This window comes from Crocuta crocuta, unplaced genomic scaffold (genome assembly GCF_008692635.1).
Source record: "Crocuta crocuta isolate KB4526 unplaced genomic scaffold, BGI_CrCroc_1.0 scaffold153, whole genome shotgun sequence".
In the NCBI taxonomy this organism is placed as follows: Eukaryota; Metazoa; Chordata; class Mammalia; order Carnivora; family Hyaenidae; genus Crocuta; species Crocuta crocuta.
Genome location: NW_027529525.1, coordinates 3,038,541 through 3,061,740, shown reverse-complemented (window position 1 = coordinate 3,061,740; position 23,200 = coordinate 3,038,541). Strand labels below are relative to the sequence as shown.

Genomic DNA, 23,200 nt, shown 5'->3' with positions numbered 1-23,200 from the left:
ACCAATATAGATTACAAATCTCAAAGAGGCAGATGTAGAATGTCGCCTTTGGAGGCAAGATCAATGATCACCATTTTGTTAGCATATGTGTGGTAGTTCCCAAAAAGTAGTTTGGGAAATGCTGGTTTAATTTAATTGATAGATAAAATATCCACTTGGATGTTTTCTTTCAGGTGGAAAATTTATCAGCCAGAAATTGTCAGTTTCCTTCACGCTATAGAGAGTTTATTTAAAGTATTACAATCCATTGACAGATCAACATCAGCTATTTAAGTTTAGCAGCAAAAGAATAGGAACACAGTACTTTGAAAGACCTGTAGGCATGAGACTCAACTTGAGACTCAACATGGTTTCTAGCAATGCAGAGGATCAGGTGAGTTACTGAAATATGCAGAGGCTATCTTAGTGAAGTTATTTGATGGGCTGCTATTCTGCCACAGGCCATACAACCAGCATGAAAGCAATCATCATTTGTACAATGTAGCAATTCTCTTTTTACCTTATTCTGAAAAGCAATCCAATCCCCAGAGCACTGTATTTTAGCTGTGGAATCTGGACTATATTTTTCTAATGAAGACACATTATATTTTTCACAGATGAAGGGCAACTTGGTACTACAGTCTGCTGGCTTATTTAAGTCTGAGAAATGAAAAGCAGGATTACTGTAGTGAGAATTTTCTGTTCAGCACATTTTAAAAACAATGCAGTAGTAGAGAAAACATCTTTAAATCGATCTTTCCCAAACAGTTAAAATATATTCCTTTTCTTCTCTATCCATTTCTAACTTCTATTATTACTCATATCAGTAGGTTATAGCATACCAGTGTTGCCGATAAAAATGCACACATTTGGTATAATGACCACTGTTACCACAGTTCGTGATGGCAAGAAAATAGGTTGAAAGCGAAGGCTAATGAAGGGGAAAGAGACCTAAACTATATTTAGAATTGCTATCTGTTTATCTTTGCAAATTTCTCTATAAGTTTATCAGTTATGAAATTGGTAAATTTATTTCTAAGTAACTGCTTTAGGGTAAAGAAAGTCAAAATACAGTGAAAGGTGAAAAGCACCTTTATTTGCATTTGGAATTTGAGCCATGGTCATTAGCAATAAGCCAAAATAAGATGAAGCAATCAAACATACAATCAAAAGGAAAACAAGGTTAAGCTAATAATTGAACCTGAAGTTCACGTATTATATAATTAACATTAAAGGATTTGAAATTAATTTACCGCTAAACCAAGTCTTGGCAGACATGTACAAGCATTCCTCCCGAAATGTTATAGGAAAGTGATCCCATGGATAGCGTGAGCTGAAAGAAAAGGAGAGATTTCATAGCTCATAACAGTTACATGTTGCATTCTGATTTTTACTATAGTTTTAATTCTAAATTTAATGGTATGCCATTGTTTTATACCACTTTTTCTTAACGTTAATATGCAAAATGACTTGGTTTCTCTAGTCTACGTAGTTTACAGATTAATTTTCAAAGAAAATGTAAATAGCAACCCCTTTTCTAAAGGGAACTTGGGACTTCTTTCAGATGACTTTACAAAGACAGCATCAATTGTGTCACATACTTTATAAAGTGACGGCCTATGGGCTGCTCAGAAGTTCTCACCCACCACTTCTGTTCATCACCAGATATCTGAAAAACAAACCAACCAACAAAAAAAATCACCCATCCTTACATATGTTGAGTTTTTAAGAGAGTTTTGATTTAAATACCCGGTCTTATAATAACCACAACTACTAAAATTTCCAGACATTCCATTACTTTGGTCTCTAAATGATATACACCAGGTTCTTTCACCAAAGAAGTAAATGAAAACTCTCTGTATATTCACTATATGCTATTTTTCATATAAAAATATAAATATGGTCACTGTAATTATAGACAGATGCTAATTGTATATATAATGTTCTACTACAACTAACTATAAATTTTAAAATATACAAATTATTTTTCCCACAAAAGGTATTTTGCAAGGTTAGCTATTAGAAGAAACAGAAACTCAACTTAACCATAAAGTTAACTTTTACTACAAAGTAAAACAGAATTAGAATAATTTATATTATCTACTGATGTTCATCTTATAAATTGACATTTATAATTAATCTTGAATATTTTAAAACATTGTGTTAACTTTCCTAACATGAAATGATGAATTTGGATGTTGCTAGACAAATTTTACTTGAAAGGAATATTTAACTTTTGTAGATTTTGGCAAGATTCCTGAAATATTTTTAATGGAATAAATAATGAAAATAAGAAAAAAAATTTAAATATATTTTCTCAAATTACATTTGCTATTTTGTTTCTGATGGCTTTTATTCCTGCAAAAGATGTCAGTGTAGCCAGGGAGCTGTGATTGCTAGCACAGTACAGGACAGCTTCTTCATAGTTTAAGTGAGGATCAGCAACAAACCAATATTCACTCCCTTCAATTACAACCGGAGGTCCGTGAATTCCAGCACGCTCTAAAGAAGAAGAAGAATATCAGTATTATGCACAAATCAAAATGTGCCTTATAAACATGAATTAATGTTCAAAACTATTTATAAATAGTAATCTATATAGGTTCTTGGCTCTCTCCGGCCAGGGCAGTGCTGTCTGCAAGGCACCAAGGATTATTGAGCCAGTGAAAGACACAGCCACCATTCTGTACTCACAGAGGAGCACAAAACCAACCTCAAAGCCTCATTCCACAACAGCTAATCACCTTCTCTGCCTGGAGATACTTCACCTCTATTGAAGACATGATAGAGAAGCTGGCACTTAGGCCTGGGCTTTAATAATTAACTAAATACATTATTGAGAAGGTAAAAGCAGCTTTGGCTAAATTTCAGTTTTCTTAACTTACCTGGATTGTACCAGTCTGGTGTTTTTGGAGTTAGGCCTATATAAGAAAGAAAGCAAAAGATTAGTTTCCAATTATAGATAATGTCAGTAAGTGCCTTTAACCAAGAGGACTTGCAGAATTGCTAAGTTACACCATTTCTTACCAAATCATTACCTTTCATATTATGATTGCTTCTGTTTGAATTTTGTGGGGCCTAAGCTAAAGCTGCTGTAGTGGCAATCAAAAAAGCAGATCTGTTAACTATTAAAGTATTACTAGCCGTTCTCTATTTTTATCACGAAGTCACAAAGGAAGACTAGATGGATAAAATACAGCCAATTATTAGAAAGTATAAATAAGTAAATGAGTATATTATATACATATTACATAGAAGCACTAAGGAATAAGCACCAAGATAATCATTGTAGGATGAGATTATTCAGGAACTACTTCTCTATCTAATGCAATTTGAGTAATTGTTCTCTAAACCTGGGCTGGTAGAGTTCATTGTCTTCCAGGACATCCTTGTAGACAATGTACAGTAATCCAGTACTGAACTTTTTAAGAAGGCAAGAGACAAAATTAGGAGAAAAATAATAAAAATCACCCAGAATTCCTAGTTGGAAGCAGAGAAAATATGGTATGTTATAAAGAATTTTGGTCTTGGAAGTTGAATGGGTCAGTGTACAAATGCCCTCAGACCCTTCACTGCTGTGGAACTTTGGATTAGCTGTTTAACTCCCTGAGCCTTAATTCTCTATCAAAAAACAAACAAACAAACAAACAAACACAAACAACAACAACAACAAAACCCCAAAACAACCAAGACTCTGCTACCATACTCACAAAGACTGTTAAAATCAGCTTAAGACTGTCCCTTCAGGGGCGCCTGGATGGCTCAGTCGGTTAAGAGTCCGACTTCGGCTCGGGTCATGATCTCACAGTTCTTGGGTTCAAGTCCTGCGTCGGGCTCTGTGCTCACAGCTAGCTTAGAGCCTGGAGCCTGCTTCAGATTCTGTATCTCTCTCTCTCTCTCTCTGACTCTCCCCTGCTCACGCTGTCTCTCTCTCTCAGAAATAAATAAAACATTAAAAAAAAAAAAGACCACCCCTTTAAAGCACCCAGAGAGTTCCAGGGCAGAGTAGCTCCCCAAGAATGCTAGTTGCTTTCTTTTCTCTTCTCCTCCTCCTCCTCTTCCTCTTCCTCCTCCTCTTCCTCTTCCTCTTCCTCCTCCTCCTCTTCCTCTTCCTCTTCCTCCTCCTCCTTCTTCTTCTTCCTCTTCTTTTTCTCTTTCTTCTTCTTCTCCTTCTCCTTCTCCTTCTTCTCCTTTTTCTTTTCTTTTCTTTTTTTTTTTATTTTAAGTAGGCTTCACACCCAGCTGGGAGCCCAATGCAGGGCTTGAACTCATGACCCTGAGATTAAGACCTGAGATCAAGAGTCAGTCATAGGTCATACTGGTTCCAAAGCAAAGAGACAATTTGATGAATCTTAGAAATTACAGAGCAAAATAGCTGTTCTTAATTTTGTTGTAGTATCTGGGCCTAATGAACAGATGACCCTACTTAGAGGACTATCTATGTGTCTAACATCTTTGGTTTCTCTCTGTGAAACAATTCTCTGCATATTGGATAATTTATATCAACAGTGAGTCAAATCAGTTAAAAATATACATAGTTTCTTGTTTGTAATCTTGTCAAAAATTTCTGTTCATTTGTGTCTTGGGGGAAGCTATGTCTAACTTTGAAATTTCTTTAAATTGGCAAGAAAAGCAGAATGTAAATTTGTTTTTATTCTTCACAAGATTATGTATGTGTGTGCAAGGTATCAAGAAGTATATATAAAAATAGTTGTGTTTGGGTAGTGGCATTATAGATGATTTTACTAAGGACATTTGTATAAGTCTTATTTTTGATACTATTTTCTCAATTTAAAAAAGGATATTTTAAAATTATATATATCTATAGTGGCTATGGCTATTTAAAATTCTTAGGTTGTCAAAATATCTCTTTTAGAGAAGGGGGAACTGATTAGAGATAATTGGATCAGGTAATAAAAAAGCCAAGTATTCTAGTTTCTCTTCACATTGTATAAATCTTTCACCTTTTTAAATGTTTTTATTTATTTCTGAGAGAGAGAAAGAGAGAAACAGCATGAGCAGGGGAGGGTCAGAGAGAGAGGGAGATACAGAATCCTAAACAGGCTCCAGGCTCTGAGCTAGCTGTCAGCACAGAGCCCGACATGGGGCTCAATCTCACGAACCCGTGAGATCATGACCTGAGCCAAAGTCGGATGCTTAACCGACGGAGCCCGGGCACCCCTCACGTTCTTAAAAAAGGCAAGAGCTAGGGGCACCCAGGTGGCTCGGTTAGTTAAGCGCCCAGCTCTTGATTTCAGTTCAGGTCATGATCTTAAAGTTCCAGCATTTTAGCCCTGCGTGGGCTCTGCACTGACAGGGTGGAGCCTGTGAGGGATTCTCTGTCTTCCCCTTCTCTCTCTGCCCCTCTGTGGCTTGTGCTTGCATGCTCACTCACTCTCTCACTCAAAATAAATAAATAAATACATAAATACATAAATACATAAATACATAAATATTTAAAAAAGGACAGGAGCACCTGGGTAGCTCAGTCAGTTAAGCATCTGACTTTGGCTCAGGTCATGGTCTCACAGTTTATGAGTTTGAGCCCAACATCGGGCTCCATGCTGACAGTGAAAAGCCTGCTTGGGAGTGTCTCTCTCCATCTCTCTCTCTGCTCCTCCCTAACTCACACTTTCTCTCTCAAAATAAAAATAAATAAATAATCTTTTAAAAAAAGAGGTAGGATAATTTTCTGAAAAAAAAAAAGGCAGGAAATAGAGGAAAAGTATGGGGACTTAGGCTACTGAGGTTTATAAACCGCTTTAAGAAAACCAGAAAAAGGGGTTCCTGGGTGGCTCAGTTGGTTAAATGGCTGACTTTGGCCCAGGTCATGNTTGATAGAGAAATATCCAGATGAGCAGACTCTGGTTGCTCTACTAACTAAGAAAGTATACAGGTAGGTGAATATGACACATTATAACTTAGAATTTAAGGATTATCAAAGGGGAGTTTACCCAACATTTAAACTTCTGGCTCAATCACAGATTTCTTTTATAATAGAAAGAAAACAAGTTTGTTTATTATTTATTTATTTATTTATTTATCTTTCTTTCTTTCTTTCCTAGTTTATTGTCAAGTTGGTTTCCATATAATACCCAGAGGTCATCCCAACAAGTGCCCTCCTCCATGCCATATCATGAAAAGAGCCTAAATGTCCATCAAATGACGAATGGATCAAGAAGATGTGATTTATTTATACAATGGAATACTACATGGCAATGAGAAAGAATGAAACCTGCCATTTGTAGCAATGTGGATGGAACTCGAGGGTGTTATGCTAAGTGAATTAAGTCGGGCAGAGAAAGACAGATAGCATATGTTTTCACAGATTTCTTTACACAACTGTGAATAGGCTAAGACAGGAAATTCTTTAAGTTTTTAAATTTTGTTTCTACATAGGGAGAGCAAAGGTACAATTATTTAGAAAATTTATTTATTTAGTTAACTGATTTATGTTCACTAAGCTAATTAATTCCTTTCTTTTTTGCTTAAAATACAAAATATATAAAAAGACAAAAAGACAACTACATGCTATTCATAATATTTCCTGTATTTACTGATTTGTAATTTCTATAGTTATGCTGGTGTGAACTCTTGAGTTTGCCCCACCACTCAAATAGGAGGCACAGGGGTGGGGTAGTAGCTACCAGTGAGGACACAGTTTGGAGGGAGTAATGACATCAACACTGACAACAATGACATGCCATCAACACTGGCATGTTAGCAAATACCAAAGACTAATGGGAACATCACCACTCTTGCTTCCAGCCAGAGAATTATCCAAATTTGCCATATACGTTAGGTGCTTCTCTGCTTGTTTAAAGGGTAACCAAATTGGTTTCCCTTTGTTCCTTTTCAGTCTTAATCAAATAATCAGGAATAACACAGGTATAATTTCTCTCTTGGAAAAACCCTTTCAACACACACACAGTTCCCTCTTTTATTAATAGCCTTCCAGTTTTCTTTGCGAAAGAGACTTTCCAGTTACTGTACTGGATATCATGTCTGAAGCTCTTTTAAAGGCAATATGGTGGCTTTCTTATGGAAAAAGAACATTCTTCTAATAAGTAGTTGCATGAAGGAAGACTCTGGGTTCTCTGAGAGCTTAGAAGAGGATCTACTTTTAGTTCCAATGATTTACATTCAGTTCAGAAATTTCCTTTTGAGCTTTCTGTGCATTTACCACTAATTAATTTAATATATCCAATAAAATTATTTAAAACTATTTTTTAATTATTAAAAAATAATTCAGGTGTTTAAAATCTTCTTAACACTTCCCTTAGTATTTCTTTAACATTTTCCTTGTAACAATCTAAATAAAAAGGTATCTCTTTATTCTCCCTTCTCTCCTTTTTGTCACCAAAGCCTCTAGTATCAAGCCAACTGGTTTCCTGGATTTGAATTTGAATTCCATTAACTATTAGCAGTGTTGGAGTTCAGTGCAAAGTGCTTCTACATGTTATAGAGACCTGGTAAAGTTTGATTTCTTGACTCTTGCCTCCTTCTTCTCAAGTTTATCTTCATTTTGCATCAAAATAAAAATTGAAATAATTCCCTCCATTATGTATCTTCTTTGTGTTGAGCTAATCTTTCATTCCCAAATTTAATCTCTCTAAGTCCATCTTAAATTTTATCTTCTACACATTCTTCCATGATCAAAGAGGAAGGTACTGTCTAATCTCAATAAGCCAGCCTTGTACTCAGGGTAGGAGTCTGGCAGGATGGAGCTTAATATATTAACTATACCTTTATAGGCTTTTAAAAATTATGATTACAGACTAAAATGCTCTCTTAGTCACTTCAGTCTCAGCATTTACAATGTTTGCATGAGAAGACTGTGAAAAGAAATAACTACCACTTACCTTTTGGAATCTGGCATACCCATTCAAGTTTTGTCTCACAAGCAAAAGGTCTTAAGTGAATAAAGTCTCTGTCATTATAAAAATACCAGCTTCTTCGCCCTGGCCTGTGGGTGCCCTAAAGGAGGAAGAGAATTGCAGACTATTTTGAAGTCAATGCAGCTTTATAAAACACTAAACTTTAGGCCCTCTAGTCTTTAATTTATTTTAGCTCTAGAACCCAAGATATTTGTTTAATGAATGAACACAGTGTTTAAACAGTTAATAGCCTAATCAAGAACCTTCAAAGAAGTTGATAAAGGAAATAAGGTCATGTTTATGTCCAAAATATAAATTATTGTGCTTTTTTTCTGTTCTTGTTGATACAAAATTGTAGGTTGCACCTTTAAATTAGAGAAAGGTCAAGCCAGAAAATATTTACTTCCATGGCTTCCAAATAGCAGACTGTGATGAAAGCAGACCTGTGAAAACATGACGTTAGAGGCTGACATCATGGTCCTAGGTGCGTGCTGTGCTGTTGCTCTACACTGCCAGGATGTTAGCTCCCTCTGTGTGATCCCAGATAGCTCTCTACAAACCCCAGCCAGCAAGCAGAGAAGAAAGGAAAGGAGAGGGCATGACCTGAGAGGAACTGCCACCACTTTTTGGACTGCTTTCTCTTATGGCCAAGATTCTGGTGGGTACTGTGGCAGGTTAGGTGAGAATCTCCTTCTAGACCACAGCCCTGGCTGGCCGTGTTCCTGACACAGGAAGCATCAGCGGCTGTTTTATTTAGTTCTTTGGTAGATTTTTGAGTCTCTTCACACATAGGAATTCTACTTACATAACATAGTGTTCTGGAAACTTTATGAGCTTCTCTGAAGTTTTCATCTTCTTATGTGTTAAACTGAGAATTCTATAAAAATGTCATGATACTATACAGTTTATTGCTAGAACAGTTACTTTGAAAATAGTGTTTTCCAATGGCCTTCTGAGTTCCTTTCTCAACTTTCCTGCAGCACTTCTGCAATCATCTTCTTGAATCTTTTTCTTGGGCTTGCATAGCAAAGATATAATCTGTAGGTCTCCTACTTCCTCATCTTGTACTTTATGTGTTGGTGATTCCCCTCAATCCACTTTTGGCCCTTTGTACTTTAAAAAAAAATTTTTTTAATGTTTATTTTTGAGAGACAGTGTGAACGGGGAGGGATAGAGAGAGAGAGGGAGAAACAGAATTCAAAGCAGGCCCCAGGCTCTGAGATGTCAGCACAGAGCCTGACGCAGGGCTCAAACCCACGAATTGCGTGATCATGACCTGAACTGAAGTCAGAGGCCTAACCGACTGAGCCACGCAGGCACGCCAGCCCTTTGTACTTTTTAATATACATTTTTCCTTCAACTCCAGCCTCTTAATTTCAACTTACTATAGAATAATTCTTGCTACTAGCTTGAATTCAAAATATCTAAACTAAAATGTAGTATTCTCTCCATAAACAAGTACCCTTTCTGACTGTTTCTATAAATGCCTAGTCATACAGCAGGGTCAATCCAGACACGGGAAGTTAAATTTCAGTTCTATAATCATGTATACTTACTCAGAACTCAATTTCTTCCTCATAAGATTAATATGGTAATAGTACTTACCTCACAAGGTCACGTAAGTATTAAGTGCAATAAGTGTGACAAGCCTAGTGCTATGCCTAGCTCATGAATCCACAAGTATTAGCTGCTGCCACCATCATCACTATTACCGCTGTCAATCATCATCATCTCCTACCATTACTTTTTGCTTTTGCATTAAACATACTTCACCTGTCACAGCTCCTGTAATTGCTTGTTTACTTATCTCCTACTGGTCTTAAGTTCTGTGAAGACAACAACTGTTTTACACCTTGTCTTTGTTGTATCCCCCAGAGCATCACAGAATGCTTGAACTATTATTAATGGAATCAATAAATGAATGAACTTTGCAAAGGAAGATGCTTAACTGGTCTTTTATTATCTTCTGATCCTATCTGCTGCATCTTGAAATCTGACTTGAGATGAATCTTCTTTTCCCTCCTTGGTTCATGTCAAAAATCTTTGGGATGCCTGGGTGGCTCAGTCGGTTGGGCGTCCGACTTTGCTCAGGTCATGATCTCATGGTTCGTGGGTTTGGGCCCCACATCGGGTTCTGTGCTGACAGCTTGGAGCTTGGAGCCTGCTTCAGATTCTGTGTCTCCCTCTCTCTCTGCCCCTCCTCCACTTGCGCTCTGTCTCTCTCTGTCTCAAAAATAAACAAACAAAAAAATTTTTAAAAAAATCTTTAATAATGCTCTTGTCTACCATCAATCTAATTTCCCAACTTTGCTTTCTTTTTCTTTCTTTCTTTCCCTCTTTCTTTCTTTCTTTCTTTCTTTCTTTCTTTCTTTCTTTCTTTCTTTCTTTCTTTCTTTCTTTCTTTTCTTTTGAAAGAGAGAGAGAGTGCACTTGAGTACAGGGAAAGGGTATAGAGAGAGGGAGAGAGAGAATCCCAGGCAGGCTTCACACTGTCAACACAGAGCCCACTGTGGGGCTTGATCTCACAAACTGTGAGATCATGACCTAAGTCAAAATCAAGAGTCAGACACTCAACCAACTGAGCCACCCAGACGTGCCCCCAACTTTGTTTTCAACCACAGCACCAAAGAAAACTTCTCGGTATTCTGTTCTCACTGCCTTAGCCTCTTCCTTCAGTGCTCACTTTATTTGATGCCACATCCTCATGCCATCCCCCATTGGAAAGGCTTCCTTATCCTACCTGTACAAAAGCACAGTTCAAGTCCCAGCTCTTTCTGGAAATAGGCCACAGGAATCACTTCTTCTGAGTTTCATTAATGTGTCTCAACCCACTCACTTGGAGCCTATTACTATACAGTAATAAGCCATTTTTCTTGAATATGAATTTTATCTTCTCAAATTAAATATAAGCTAGGTAGCTTGGTTCTTACCTCCCACTGCACCCAATATCATGCTCCACACACAAAAGGCATTCTGTGGATCTGTTGCCTGACTGCACACAATGCCAAATTTATTTTTAATATGCAGATTTTCCAGCATTGTACCGACCTTGACAGCAGCACAGTCTCTGATATCATAATCCTGCTGAAACTCATTTTCCATGATGATAGTAGACACCTTAAAAAACAAGAGAGAGTTGAGAACTTAAGACTGATGTATAAATATTTGCAATTTAGGTGTAATTTAGGAAGCTTTAATAACTCAAACACATTCACATGCCATGGAAGGAAAACTTTTTCATCTCTCTCTCTCTTTTTTAATATTAGGATGTTAAATCATGAGATGACTTAGAAAACATTGTACTGCCATCAGTTTCCCAACAAAGGAAGCTACAGTTACAGAAGTGGAGGTTAACAGTGTATTACGTTTGCAGCTAGAATCACAGAGAATCAGGAGTTTACAAAAGACCTTTTTTTTTGGGCATCTGTTGAAATGCTAGTTATTCAATTAACTAATTTCAGATATGCTCCCATTTAAAACTGAAAATCAAGGAATTTTGTGTTTGGAAAGAATATACAGTGAATTGACACAATGGTAATGTGGAGTAAATATTCAATAAATTTGAGAATAATTTGCTCGTATAAATGTTACCTAAAACCTCTCTTTAAGATAATATAAACATTTGAAATAGTACATAAGGTCTTTTTAAGGTTTCCCCAAACAAATTATTTCCCCCAACAAAGATATATTCTTTTTCACATGACTGTCATATTTTAGATAATAAAAATAGAAGCTTCTCATTGTGAAAAATAGGACATAAAAAGCACAAAGAAAAAGAAAAAAAACCTTTAATTTCCAAAGATGACCACTATATCTATGTGTCCATATTTTTTGGACTATAGGGAAACTACATGGTTATTTTTTAATTTAAAAATGTTTAAGTTTATTTATTTATTTTGAGAGAGAGAGAGAAAGTATTAATGGGAGAGGGGCAGAGAGAGGTCAGGGGAGAGAATCCCAAGTGGGCTCTGAGCTGTCAGTGCGGAGCCTCAACTGGGGCTGGATCTCATGAACCACGAGATCATGACTGAGCCAAAATCAAGAGCTGGGGCACTTAACCAACTGAGCCACTCAGGTGCCTGTATACGATTATTTTTTAAAATAAAAATGCGATTAGTAATTTTTCCCTTTGCTTCCTATATGTGAAAGGATTTCTATTTCAATAAAGATACTTCTTCATAATTTTAACACTTGTATGGTATGTGGATGTATTATTTAACAATCAATTCACTTGATACTGAAACAAATGATCCCTTTATATTATCCCAAACAAGAAAGTTTAAACTTACTGGTGTATGATCACTCCACTCCCAGGATCCTTGTAAATCTGGGCTCCTTTTATTTAAACCAATCCATAGCCAACGGTGGTTACTATGTAAAAAGAAAGTATTAAAAAACAATTTGAGTACAGATTTGGCAAAAATATTTAGTATTCACATGTCTAAAATACTTAAGACATATAAGTTTGTCTTATCACTAACTGAAAAGCACCATTTCAAGCTCTATAAAGACATCTTTTGAAATAAAACTAAATCCTAAATCTAGGAAAAGTACGCTACTTCTTAAAACTAAATTTTAAGTTATGATTTTCATATAAAAGGTAAAAACATTCCACTTTGAACTAAAGAGGGGAAAAAAGGTGCATGATTATTCCAAAACTTTTACTGGAGAGCTTCAATATTAGATAATGTTTTCAGATACAGTCAAAGATAGTAATAGCATTTTCTTACAGTGTTTATCTATAACATTTAAATATCTTGTTTTCAAATGTAGCACAAAACACATGGTTAAATTTTTATTAAACAAGATCAAGATTAAAAAACATTTAATTCCCGCCGCCCATTAAGCTTAGAGTAAACAAGTATAAATATCTTGTTTTTTTTCAATGATTTTAAAAAAATGTTTATTTATATTTGAGAGAGACTGAGACAGAACATGAGCAGGGGAAGGGCAGAGAGAGAGGGAGACACAGAATCTGAAGCAGGGTCCAGGTTCTGAGCTGTTAGCACAGAGCCCAATGTAGGACTTAAACTCATGAGTTGTGCTATCATGACCTGAGCTGAAGTTGGATGCTTAACTTAGAGCCATCCAGGTGCCCCCTTTTGCAAAGATTTTTTTTTTTTATGTAATCTAGACACCCAACAGGGGACTTAGACTTACAACCCTGAGATCAAGAGTTGCATGCTCTACTGTCTGAGCTAGCTAGGTGCCCCCCCCACTTTCTTTTTTAAAAGATTAATTATAAGTGTCTTCTAAATGGCAAACTTCATGGGTTATACCAGAGCAATATAATTAAACAGTCATTTAAATGGTTATATTTAACACTCATAACTATTATACTTCTATTTACAAGGCTTTGAGCTAAGTTCCATGGTGACATAGAGAAGTACAAAACCTAATATCTATCCTCAAATGGCATAGAACTAGTCAGGAAGATGAGATATACATGAACAAAGAAAATAATGACTATTTGGAAAGATATCAAGTGATATAAAATTTGTATAAATTTTAAGTATTATGTGAGTTCAGAAAAAGAAGGTCACCGTGGACTTCAGGAAGTCACAAAACAGTTTGTGTGGTTAGTAGAACAAAAGATAGTCTTCAAAGGATGGCTAACATTTCTTTTGAGTCATAATCTGAGTGTTTAGTATGTACCAATATTACAATTGACTGAGAAGAGAAAAGAGAGGCATTCCAAGAAGATATATACAATAACGTATAGAAGCAGGGACATATATTGTAAATATCCCTTTTCCTCAGTTAAACTTATTTTCTGGCTAGGAAGATATTGACAATATAAATAGAAGTGATAAAACCATAAAAACATTTTCTTCACCTCTAACCCCACTTGAAAATATTATCTAAAGTATGTTATACTTTTTAAGCCTTAATAAATAGATTACAATCCAAACATATATATAAATATTTTTTGGTGATTTTGGTTACTTTCCTTATAATTTAACATTCTGACTGCAGTATATATGATCAGCACATATAAGTGTATGTTATATATGCATAACAATATATATAAATGTTATATGCATATAAATATAACACATATTAGAGAAGGGATAGGATCCAAATATAAAATTAATCCTCACTCTCAAGCTCAATAGAATATATTGAATATATGGAATGTATAGCTAAAAAGTGTAAATCTGAATTTCAAAAATTTGCTAGTGAATCAAGCCTAGAGCAAACTATTTTAAAAGTAATTTCTCACTTTTTAATAAAATAATTGATTTTCTTTACCTCTTTCTTTTATTCAATATTCCCTCATACTTTGTTTTTATTTTTTAAAACTTATATCCAAGTTAGTTAACATATAGTGTAATAATGATTTCAGGTATAGATTTTAATGATTCATTACTTACATATAACATCCAGTGCTCATCCTAACAAGTGCCCTCCCTAATGTCCATCACCCATTTAGCCTATACCCCCACCCAGCACCCTTCTAGCAATCCTCAGTTTGTTCTCTATATTTAAGAGTCTCTTGTGTTTTGTTACCCTCCCTGTTTTTATATTGGTTTTGTGTCCTTCGGTGGAGATAATTAAGTCCCGTTTGAATTCAGCAACTATAAGAAGAATCTGCAGTCGTGTCTTCAACTATTCAGAGCTTTCTAATAGGCTTCCAAATTTATCATAATCTCGACAGTTGGATTTCTTTTTTTAAAGTTTATTTATTTTGGGGAAAAAAAGAGAGAGAAAGAGCAAGGGAGGGGCAGAGAGATAGGGAGAGAGAGAATCCCAAGCAGGCTCCATGCTGTTAGCAGAGCCCGACAGGGGGTGAGCCAGGGGGTGGGGGTGGGGGTTCGATCCCATGAATCATGAAATCATAACCTGAGCCCCTGAGCTGAATATCAAGAGTCAGATGCTTAACCGACAGAGCCACCCCTACCAACTGTTGAATTTCTAAACCACAGAGACTAGGTAATTGCCATATAGAGTATAATTAAAGTCAGATAAGTAATATAAAGAGAGGTCATTTGCTTCCTTGTTATTTACTTGAAGAAGTGACTTTATTTCTTTCAAATTTTTGCACATAATATATTTGAGTCTGGGGAATTTGTGCAAAATTTTGTGTTTCCCTCAAGTAAACCTTAGATATTCTATCTTCTTTTCACAATCAACAGTGCAACCAGGAAGATGGTCAAAGATCATTTGTCACCTGCACTTACTTTATAGTCAGCTCCCACAGAATGCCTCATTAGACATCTTATCTCTAACCTTTTCACCCAGTCCTCTCTCAGCCCCTTCTCCTCCCACTTTGAAACCTCTTCTTTCAATCTCATTTTTGCTTCCTCGGTAGCATCTCAGAAAACAGTTTCCTAAAAAACACAATTTGCCTCATTGTCCAAAATTTTTAATATTCACAACTTTCTGAGATTGAACTTCATTTCAATCCAGATGTTTATAGTGTTCAGCTACCACTTCAAGAGATTCATTCGAGTGTTAAAAATATAGAATATACTACCTAATTTTTTCCCCATGTGTGGTAAAAGGTAGAACATACTTCCTCAATTGTAACTTATCCCTAGTTTGACCTGGTTTATCTGTAGGCAGATAAGGAGAAGAAGAAATTGGAAATCACATTAATCATTGCATACCTCTAAAGTGGATTTCAAAAATTTGAGGGAGGGGCACCTGGGTGGCCTAGTCAGTTGAGCACTTGAGCATTCAGCTTTGGCTCAGGTCATGATCTCCCAATTCATGAGTTCGAGCCCTGCTTCAAGCTCTGTCCTGACAGCTTGGAGCCTGAAGCCTGTTTTGGATTTTGTGTCTCCCTTTTTTTCTGCCCCTCCCCTGCTCATGCTCTCTCTCTCTCTCGCTCTCTTTCTCAAAAATAAATACACCTTTAAAAAAATTAAAAAAGAAAATTTGAGGGAAAAAATGAATCATAACTGGAGAATTTAATCAAATGGAAAACTCTCTTTATAAATTTCTTCTACTACAAGCACTAAATATATGCTTTTAGGGTATTAGGTTAAGAAGACATTGCACGAAAGGTTAATATGTGTATCTGTGTTAAAATTCCTATTCTCAGTCAAATTTCCTGCTGCATCTAGTTTCTAAGTAAAACAGTATCTCAGCTATAAACCCCAATAAATACTATTTGATGAGGGCGCTTAGTCTGCAAAACCTTAGATTTATATCTAAAGCCTTTCATGCTACATCACAGGAGGTAGTACACACAGCAGCAACAGTATTGCAAACAAGGATTTCCCCTTTAATCCTAAAACTATTTTTTGCTCTACAGTGGCTTTCCCTGGTGGACTGCCATTAAGAGTTACAAAGATCTTAGAGCCTTAATGACTTGGTGCACCATGGATCCTTTCCACTGAAAAACAAATAGAGATGTGGAACTTAGATTGTGAAAAGTATAGCAGTAATCTGACTTAACTCTTTGGCATGCAATACACAATTTGAGCAATGGACATCTGAAAAAGGTCAATTCTTGCAATAAAAAAGTAGGGTGTTCAAGGAGTAAGCCTTAGAATCATTTTCTGATATAAATGGGTTTACTTCCTTCCTTCCTTTCAAGCCATGGTTACAACATTGTAACCATGTAACAGTTAGAATATGTTATCTTTCTAAGTATAGTATGGGCAAATGATCTCTTTATTAATGGAGCATATATTAAGCAGGCAATACAGTCGGCCTAAATATGGTATGTATTAGCTGTTGGCTTAAGAGTACAAATAAAATATGGTCCCTGTGAATGAAAGGATTATGGTGATTTATGGTGGTTTTTTGCGTGTGTGCTTTTCTGTTTTCTAAATTAAATATATATTATTTCTGAGGTCAGAAAAAAATTAAACAGTGATTGTTGTACATTCTTTGGAAAATGAAATATATGCGTGAGAATAAAAGGAAGTAGAAAGGATTTACATTAAATGTTAACTGTGCTCAGCATTTAATCCTAATTCTGTTTACAGAACAGAATTGAGATGATTTTTATTTTTTCAGTGTTTTTTTATATTTCTCAAATCTTACATAATGAACTTGTATTAATTTTTTAATTGAAAGGAAATGCAGCAAGTGTGATCAGAAACAAAGAAACAAATGAAAAATTCCTTAATTCCCTCTCACATATTAGGGTTTTTTTTAGTATAATTTATTCTGTATTTAGAAGCTCTTATATCACATGTTATTCCATTTTCCATCAATTGATTTTCATAAATATCTACAACCTCATTGCTTAATACTTATCCATGGCTCTCTGTTCCAGTTAAAGGTGTCTAACTTCTTGGTGTTATTAAAAATTCAATTTGTTTATGTCAATATTTTACTTTAAAGATACTTTAGCCTAGAGAGTATGATATTGTATATGTCAAGCTTGAGGTACAGAGGCCAGTAAGTTGCCCTGATCAAAATTCTCACTTCAGGGAGGATCATCAGGGTATTAGAGTACAATCCGGAGGTGGCCACTACAACAATGTGTGTTATCTGAAGCTACACCTGAGGTTTTGGTTATTGGCAGGGTTAATATCAGAAATGAGTGTATATCAGCAAAATTAGAAGTTGTTCACCAGCATGATGTTAGAAATGGGCTCTCCTTGGTGAAATTGAACTTATTTAAGATACGGGGAATAGCTAAAATATTTAGGGATACTCTTACCCTTCATGAAAGGTTATTATTTTTTGGTGAGGCTGGTAGCCAGTACCATTGCGAATGGGTCTGGGGCTTGGGGAGCCTTGATGGCTCAGTCAGTTGAGGCTCTGACCCTTAATTTCAGCTCAGGTCATTATCTCATGGTTTATGGGATTGAACTTCCTGTTGGGCTCTGTGCTGACAGTGTTTGGCCTGCTTGAGATTCTTTCTATCCTTCTCTCTCTACCCTCTACCCGTCCCCTACTCACACTATCTCTCAAAATAAGTAAATAAACTTTTTTTTTTTAAAGAAATGGATCTGGGGCTTGATCTCTAAATGGTCCCATGTCTAGTCATTGGGTCAAGTGATTGGACCTGCCTGATGCCAGCTATTAAAGGGAATAGAATCCTGTCTCTAGAATATTGTCAAATCTACCTCAAATTAACTTTCCTTGTAAGATGGTGGGTGGAACACCTAGGACAGACCGGATGGGATGTTGGAAGATGACAAAACAGATGCTATGAAATGTTTTGTACCTGCTTCAATGAATGTTTACTAAATGTTCATGTATGTGGAAAGATTTGGTCTCAATTTGCATTCATCATAATCTACTCTTAAGGTTGTGAGGAGTAGCTCAGAAACACTAACCCCAAAAGGAAACTAAGAGTTTATATATGCAAATTAGCTCAGGTTAGTGTGCAATGAAATCTTCTATATTAATTTCTAGTGCTAGTAAATGAAGTCCAGAATGTCTGAACTTCTACAACAGATGTTTAATAAATGAGTATTTATGGAACACATGTATTGTATTTTACATCAGGTTTCCAGCACATTGTAGTGAAACTTTCTTTCTTTAATGAGAAAAACACAACAGTGTGTGTTTTTGTTGTTGTTTGTTTTTTAAAATGTGTTTTAACATTTATTTTTGAAGGAGGCAGAGAGAGAGAGAGAGACAGAGAAAGAGGGAGACACAGAATCTGAAGCAGGCTCCAGGCTCCGAGCTGTAAGCATAGAGCCTGATGTGGGGCTCGAATTCACAATGAGATCTTGACCTGAGCCAAAGTTGGATGCTTAACCAACTAAGCCACCCAGGTGCCCAAGAATAGTGGGTATGCTAATGCAAATCTGGAAAATATGTAAAAATGTTCAAATATTTTTTAAATCACCCAGAACCTTATCTTCCAGAGGTAACAATGTGTATCTTTCTTTGATGTATTTTTGTAGTTTACTTTTAAATGTAACTAGTATATCTTTCTTCTTATATTATATGATAATGTTCTTTTTTAAAAAATCTTAATGCACAGGGTATAAAGTCCAAAAAAAAAATCAACAATAGTGATGATAACAGGGATCTTTACCTTTTTCTGACATTTATAGATATGCACTTAATGTTTAATCATTAAATGTGATATGGCTATTGGTTGAACTATCCTTCTATTCTTATTTTAACAAGAATTTGTGTGTTACTTATGTTAACTTTATGATATTTTGACATATTAAACCAGGAATATATAGTGGATTTTACCAGATACATTTTCAGCACCAGTTAAGATGCTTATTTGATACTTGACTTGATATACAAANGTGGGACTCGAACTCATGAACCATGAGATCATGACCTGAGCCAAAGTTGGACACTTAACACATTGAACCACCCAGGGGCTCCTCTCTCTCCTTTTTTTTTTTTTTATGTTTACTTATTTATTTTTAGAGACAGCGAGAGAGTGTGCACATGCATGTGAGCAGAGAGAGGGCAAAGAGAGAGGGAGAGAGAGAATCCCAAGCAAGTTCTGCACTGTCAGTGCAGAGCCCAGTGTGAGGCTCAAACCCACCAACTGATCATGACCTGAGCCAAAATTATGAGTGAGATGCTCAACCTCCTGAGCCAGCCACCCAGGTGCCCCAGTATTTATTTTTTTAAGTCTAGTCATGAGGTTGGTCTGTAATTCCTTGTGGTCTTGTTGATAGGCTTTGATATCAGAATTAGATGAGTTTGTGAAATAAACTTGATGCCTGTATCAGTTTCTACGTAATGGAATATAAGCTCTGTGTGTACTCCTAAAATACAAGGTAATGATCTCTTCCTTAAAATGTAAAGAAATTCGCATATATAACCATATATTATACTTCCTATCTCTTTCATAGAAGAAATTCTTTGTCAGCTTTTTCCATTTCTTTCATGGCTATTGAATTATTGGTTTCTACTTATCAAATCAATTGTATACTAATTTCTATTTCCCTAGAGACTATTCATTTTAACAATTTCACTTGTAACTGCATAGAACTGTGCATAGTAGTCCTACCAATTAAAAGTTTCTCCATGAAATAAGTTTTATAATCCCTTACTAAGGTTTCATTTTAAATCTCTCTCAGTCTCTCTCTCTCTCTTTCTTTCTTTTTATTCTTTCTTACGGTTTCCTTGTATTTATGTTGAAATTTATTTTCACTTTTAGGTGATTGTTCATTTTCTTTATTTTTGTTTAATAATTAAAGTACTTGCAAGTATGTGGATGGAACTAGAGGGTATTATGCTAAGCGAAATTAGTCAGAGAAAGACCAGTATCATGTGACTTCACTCATATGAGGACTTTAAGATACAAAACAGATGAACATAAGGGAAGGGAAGCAAAAATAATATAAAAACAGGGTGGGGGGGTGAAACATAAGAGACTCTTAAATATGGAGAACAAACAGAAGGTTGCTGGAGGGATTATGCTGGATGGGCTAAATGAGTATGGGGCATTAAGGACTCTATTCTTGAAATCACTGTTGCACTGTATGCTAACTAACTTGGATGTAAATTAAAAAATAAATTAATTAAAAATAAAAATCTGATAGAGATTTAAAAAAATAAATAATTAAAATTCTCTCTCTCTCTCTCTCTCTCTCTGTTTTTAAATTTTAGAGAGAGAATGCAAACAGGGGAAAAGGGAGAGGGAGAGAATCTCAAGCAGACTACACACTCAGAGCAAAGCCTGATGCAGAGCCTGCCACGGAGCTTGACACAGGGCTAAATCTCACAGCCTGAGCTGAAATCAAGAGTCAGACACTCAACCAACTGAGCTGCCCAGGCACCCCAATACTTAAAGCTCTTAAAGCTATTAATGTACCTACAACTATAGCGTTGGGTCTATCCCATAAATTTCAGAATGAGTGTTGTCATTATCATCTATATAGTTTTTACTTTTTTGCCACAAAAGTTACATAAAAACATTGAATTTGTAAGTGCATAGGGTTTGACTTCACTCTTTATTTACCTGTATAATTTAATTGCTTAGTAATTTTAGGTTTTCTTTTTAGCCTAATAGGTCAATTATTGTAAGTGATACAGTCAAAGAGCTTAAAGAGAAAGTATACATAGACTTTGTACTATATGAACAAAGAGGATATTATTAAATCAACCTTAATTATACTTTCATATGTTCTATATTATTTCTTTTTTGTCTGTCTCATTTGTTGATGAATGAGACAAAGGTTAACGTCTCCCATTACTGTTATTTATTGGACAATTTCACTAATATAATTAATACTTTTGCTTTATATATTTTGATGCTATTATTTTAAAATGTGTAATGGTTTTTGACTGCTATAACTTCATTGTAGATTGCACCTTTTTTGAGATGAAATAGATCTCATTTCCTCATTCAGTGCATTTTTACTTCAGTTGTATTTTATCTAATATTAATACTGTGACTTTAGGTTTTGTTCACATTTGCACAATATAATTTTGTTCATTCTTTTAATTTTCCCATTTTATTTGTTGTAATAAATTTGTGATTATTAATTAAATTGCTGTCTAGGTTAATATGGGACAAGAATATAAGTGAGTCAAGAAGTAATAAATTAGGGACCACAACAAATTGGAGAGTGATGCCCTATCTTGGTGGGTCACTGGCTACTCGGGACTAACTAATTAGTGCTATAATATGAAAATATGTCCTGTTGTTTATTTTTTAAAAAAGCATTAAAAATACAGATTTTTATAAAAAATTTTCAATTTTGGAATACTTTGTAGCTTCTTCCTTCTAGGAAAAGAGCATCATAATCTTTGGGCTGGATAGGTACTACTGGCAAGATCTGCTTGCGGTATCTTTCAGCAGCTTACTGCTCAATATCATTACTGAACAAATTTGTAAGACTTGGACATAAATGTAACTGATAATGGATAAATTTGGTCTTCTGCCACCTTGTTGTATATTGGATTTCATGCTTTGTTATTTTATTTCTTTATGGTTTGCTATATAAACCTTTTTTCACCCATTCTATATTCAGTAGATAAACACAGTCTGTTTTAAAAATGTACATAATCTGTGGTTCTAAATATGACTTCTAGGTAAATGAGGAATTTATTATACGTTCATTTTTTTACCACTATTGTATCTCAGTATATCCCAGTTTTTATTTATAAATAGAGTTAAACACTTGGTCTTGTTAAAATATTCTTATGTTTCTTTCAGAATTTAGGATAATTTCTTTCTATTTTTATAATTACATATACATATTATATTATGCAGACTGGGGCTGTTTTACATTATATATTCTTCCTTCTAATTCTTTTAAAGTAAATTACCTATTCATGTGTTCTTGATTTTTTTTTCAACCTTCAGCTGGAATGTGTCTTTGATTTTTTTTCAAGAAAGAAGCTATAGTGTTGTATCAATTATAATCTTCAAAAATGAAAAGCACTGTAATTGAGAACTAAAATGAATATATTACAAACATTTGCCACCTCAAAACTCTTTAAATGTCAGGGTTTTTGTGTTTTTGTTTCAAGTTTTTATTTAAATTCTAATTAGTTAACATATAGTGTAAAGTTAGTTTCAGGATAGATGCCAATTTTAAAATGCCTTCTTATATTTAATGTCCTAGAGAAGAAGGCTAGTTGGATTTTGTGTTTTGGTACCTGTTTTGTTATTTATTTATTTATTTATTTTTTTGCTGTGTTTCTTTGAGGTTTTTGTTTGAGTGAAAATAATAAGGCAAGTATTCACTAGGTTATGTCCAAGTGGTAATCTTGCCATAATTTTGCCTGGTGTACTCTGAATCCTTGATTTACAGATTTGGGTCTTCTTTTCAAGTGATAAAAATGAGGGAAGAAAAAAAAATTAAATTTGTGGAGTTAAAGGCCCTCCTATTCATGATTGCTCCCAAAACTTGAGGTGCTTTTTTTTTTTTGTTAGTTTGGTTTTTTTTTTTTGCTATGATAGCATCACTTGGCCCATATTTGTCTACATTGTTCTTAGGATATCAAAAAAATCATCCAGAAATTCTTCCATCATAACATCAAAACTGCAATGGTTTATTGATTCTGTTTTTGAAGCATCTCTGATTACTTTCTTATTTTCACATTCTTACTGCCTATCCTCAAAGTAGTTTTCCACAAGAGGGCTGTAATAGCCTTCTAATTACTTGCCCTGCATCTACCTACCATCTCACATCATACCATCTCTGTCTCTCTCTCTTCCTCTCTTCGCACATATGTATCTCTCTCTCTCACACACACACACACACACACACGAACATGCACGCGCGCACACACACACACACACACACACACTGCTGTTTGTTTTTTTGCTTATTGACTTAAGATCAAATTCCTTCTCTGACAAACAAGGATGCCCCATTTTAATATACAAATTTCATTTTCTAGCTAAGTGGTATGGCTTATTTCTTTTTGACCATATCTGTACACTCTGGTCTCAGTAAGTTTGCTAATGTTCTATTTTCTTTGGCATCTTTTCCTATCTT

At 35.2% G+C, this 23,200-nt stretch overlaps 1 protein-coding gene across 1 annotated transcript in view; it reads right to left on the bottom strand.

Annotated features, from left to right (window-relative positions):
* LY75 (lymphocyte antigen 75) overlaps positions 1-23,200 on the bottom strand; it is a 101,860-nt gene that overhangs the window by 37,033 nt on the left and 41,627 nt on the right. The window contains exons 14-21 of the mRNA XM_077761010.1: positions 12,146-12,227; positions 10,905-10,973; positions 7,842-7,956; positions 2,865-2,900; positions 2,306-2,481; positions 1,581-1,648; positions 1,233-1,312; positions 500-639 (exon numbers count right to left, since the gene is read on the bottom strand). Of these exons, the coding sequence (XP_077617136.1) occupies positions 500-639; positions 1,233-1,312; positions 1,581-1,648; positions 2,306-2,481; positions 2,865-2,900; positions 7,842-7,956; positions 10,905-10,973; positions 12,146-12,227 (766 nt within the window). The remainder of the gene's footprint in view (positions 1-499; positions 640-1,232; positions 1,313-1,580; positions 1,649-2,305; positions 2,482-2,864; positions 2,901-7,841; positions 7,957-10,904; positions 10,974-12,145; positions 12,228-23,200) is intronic.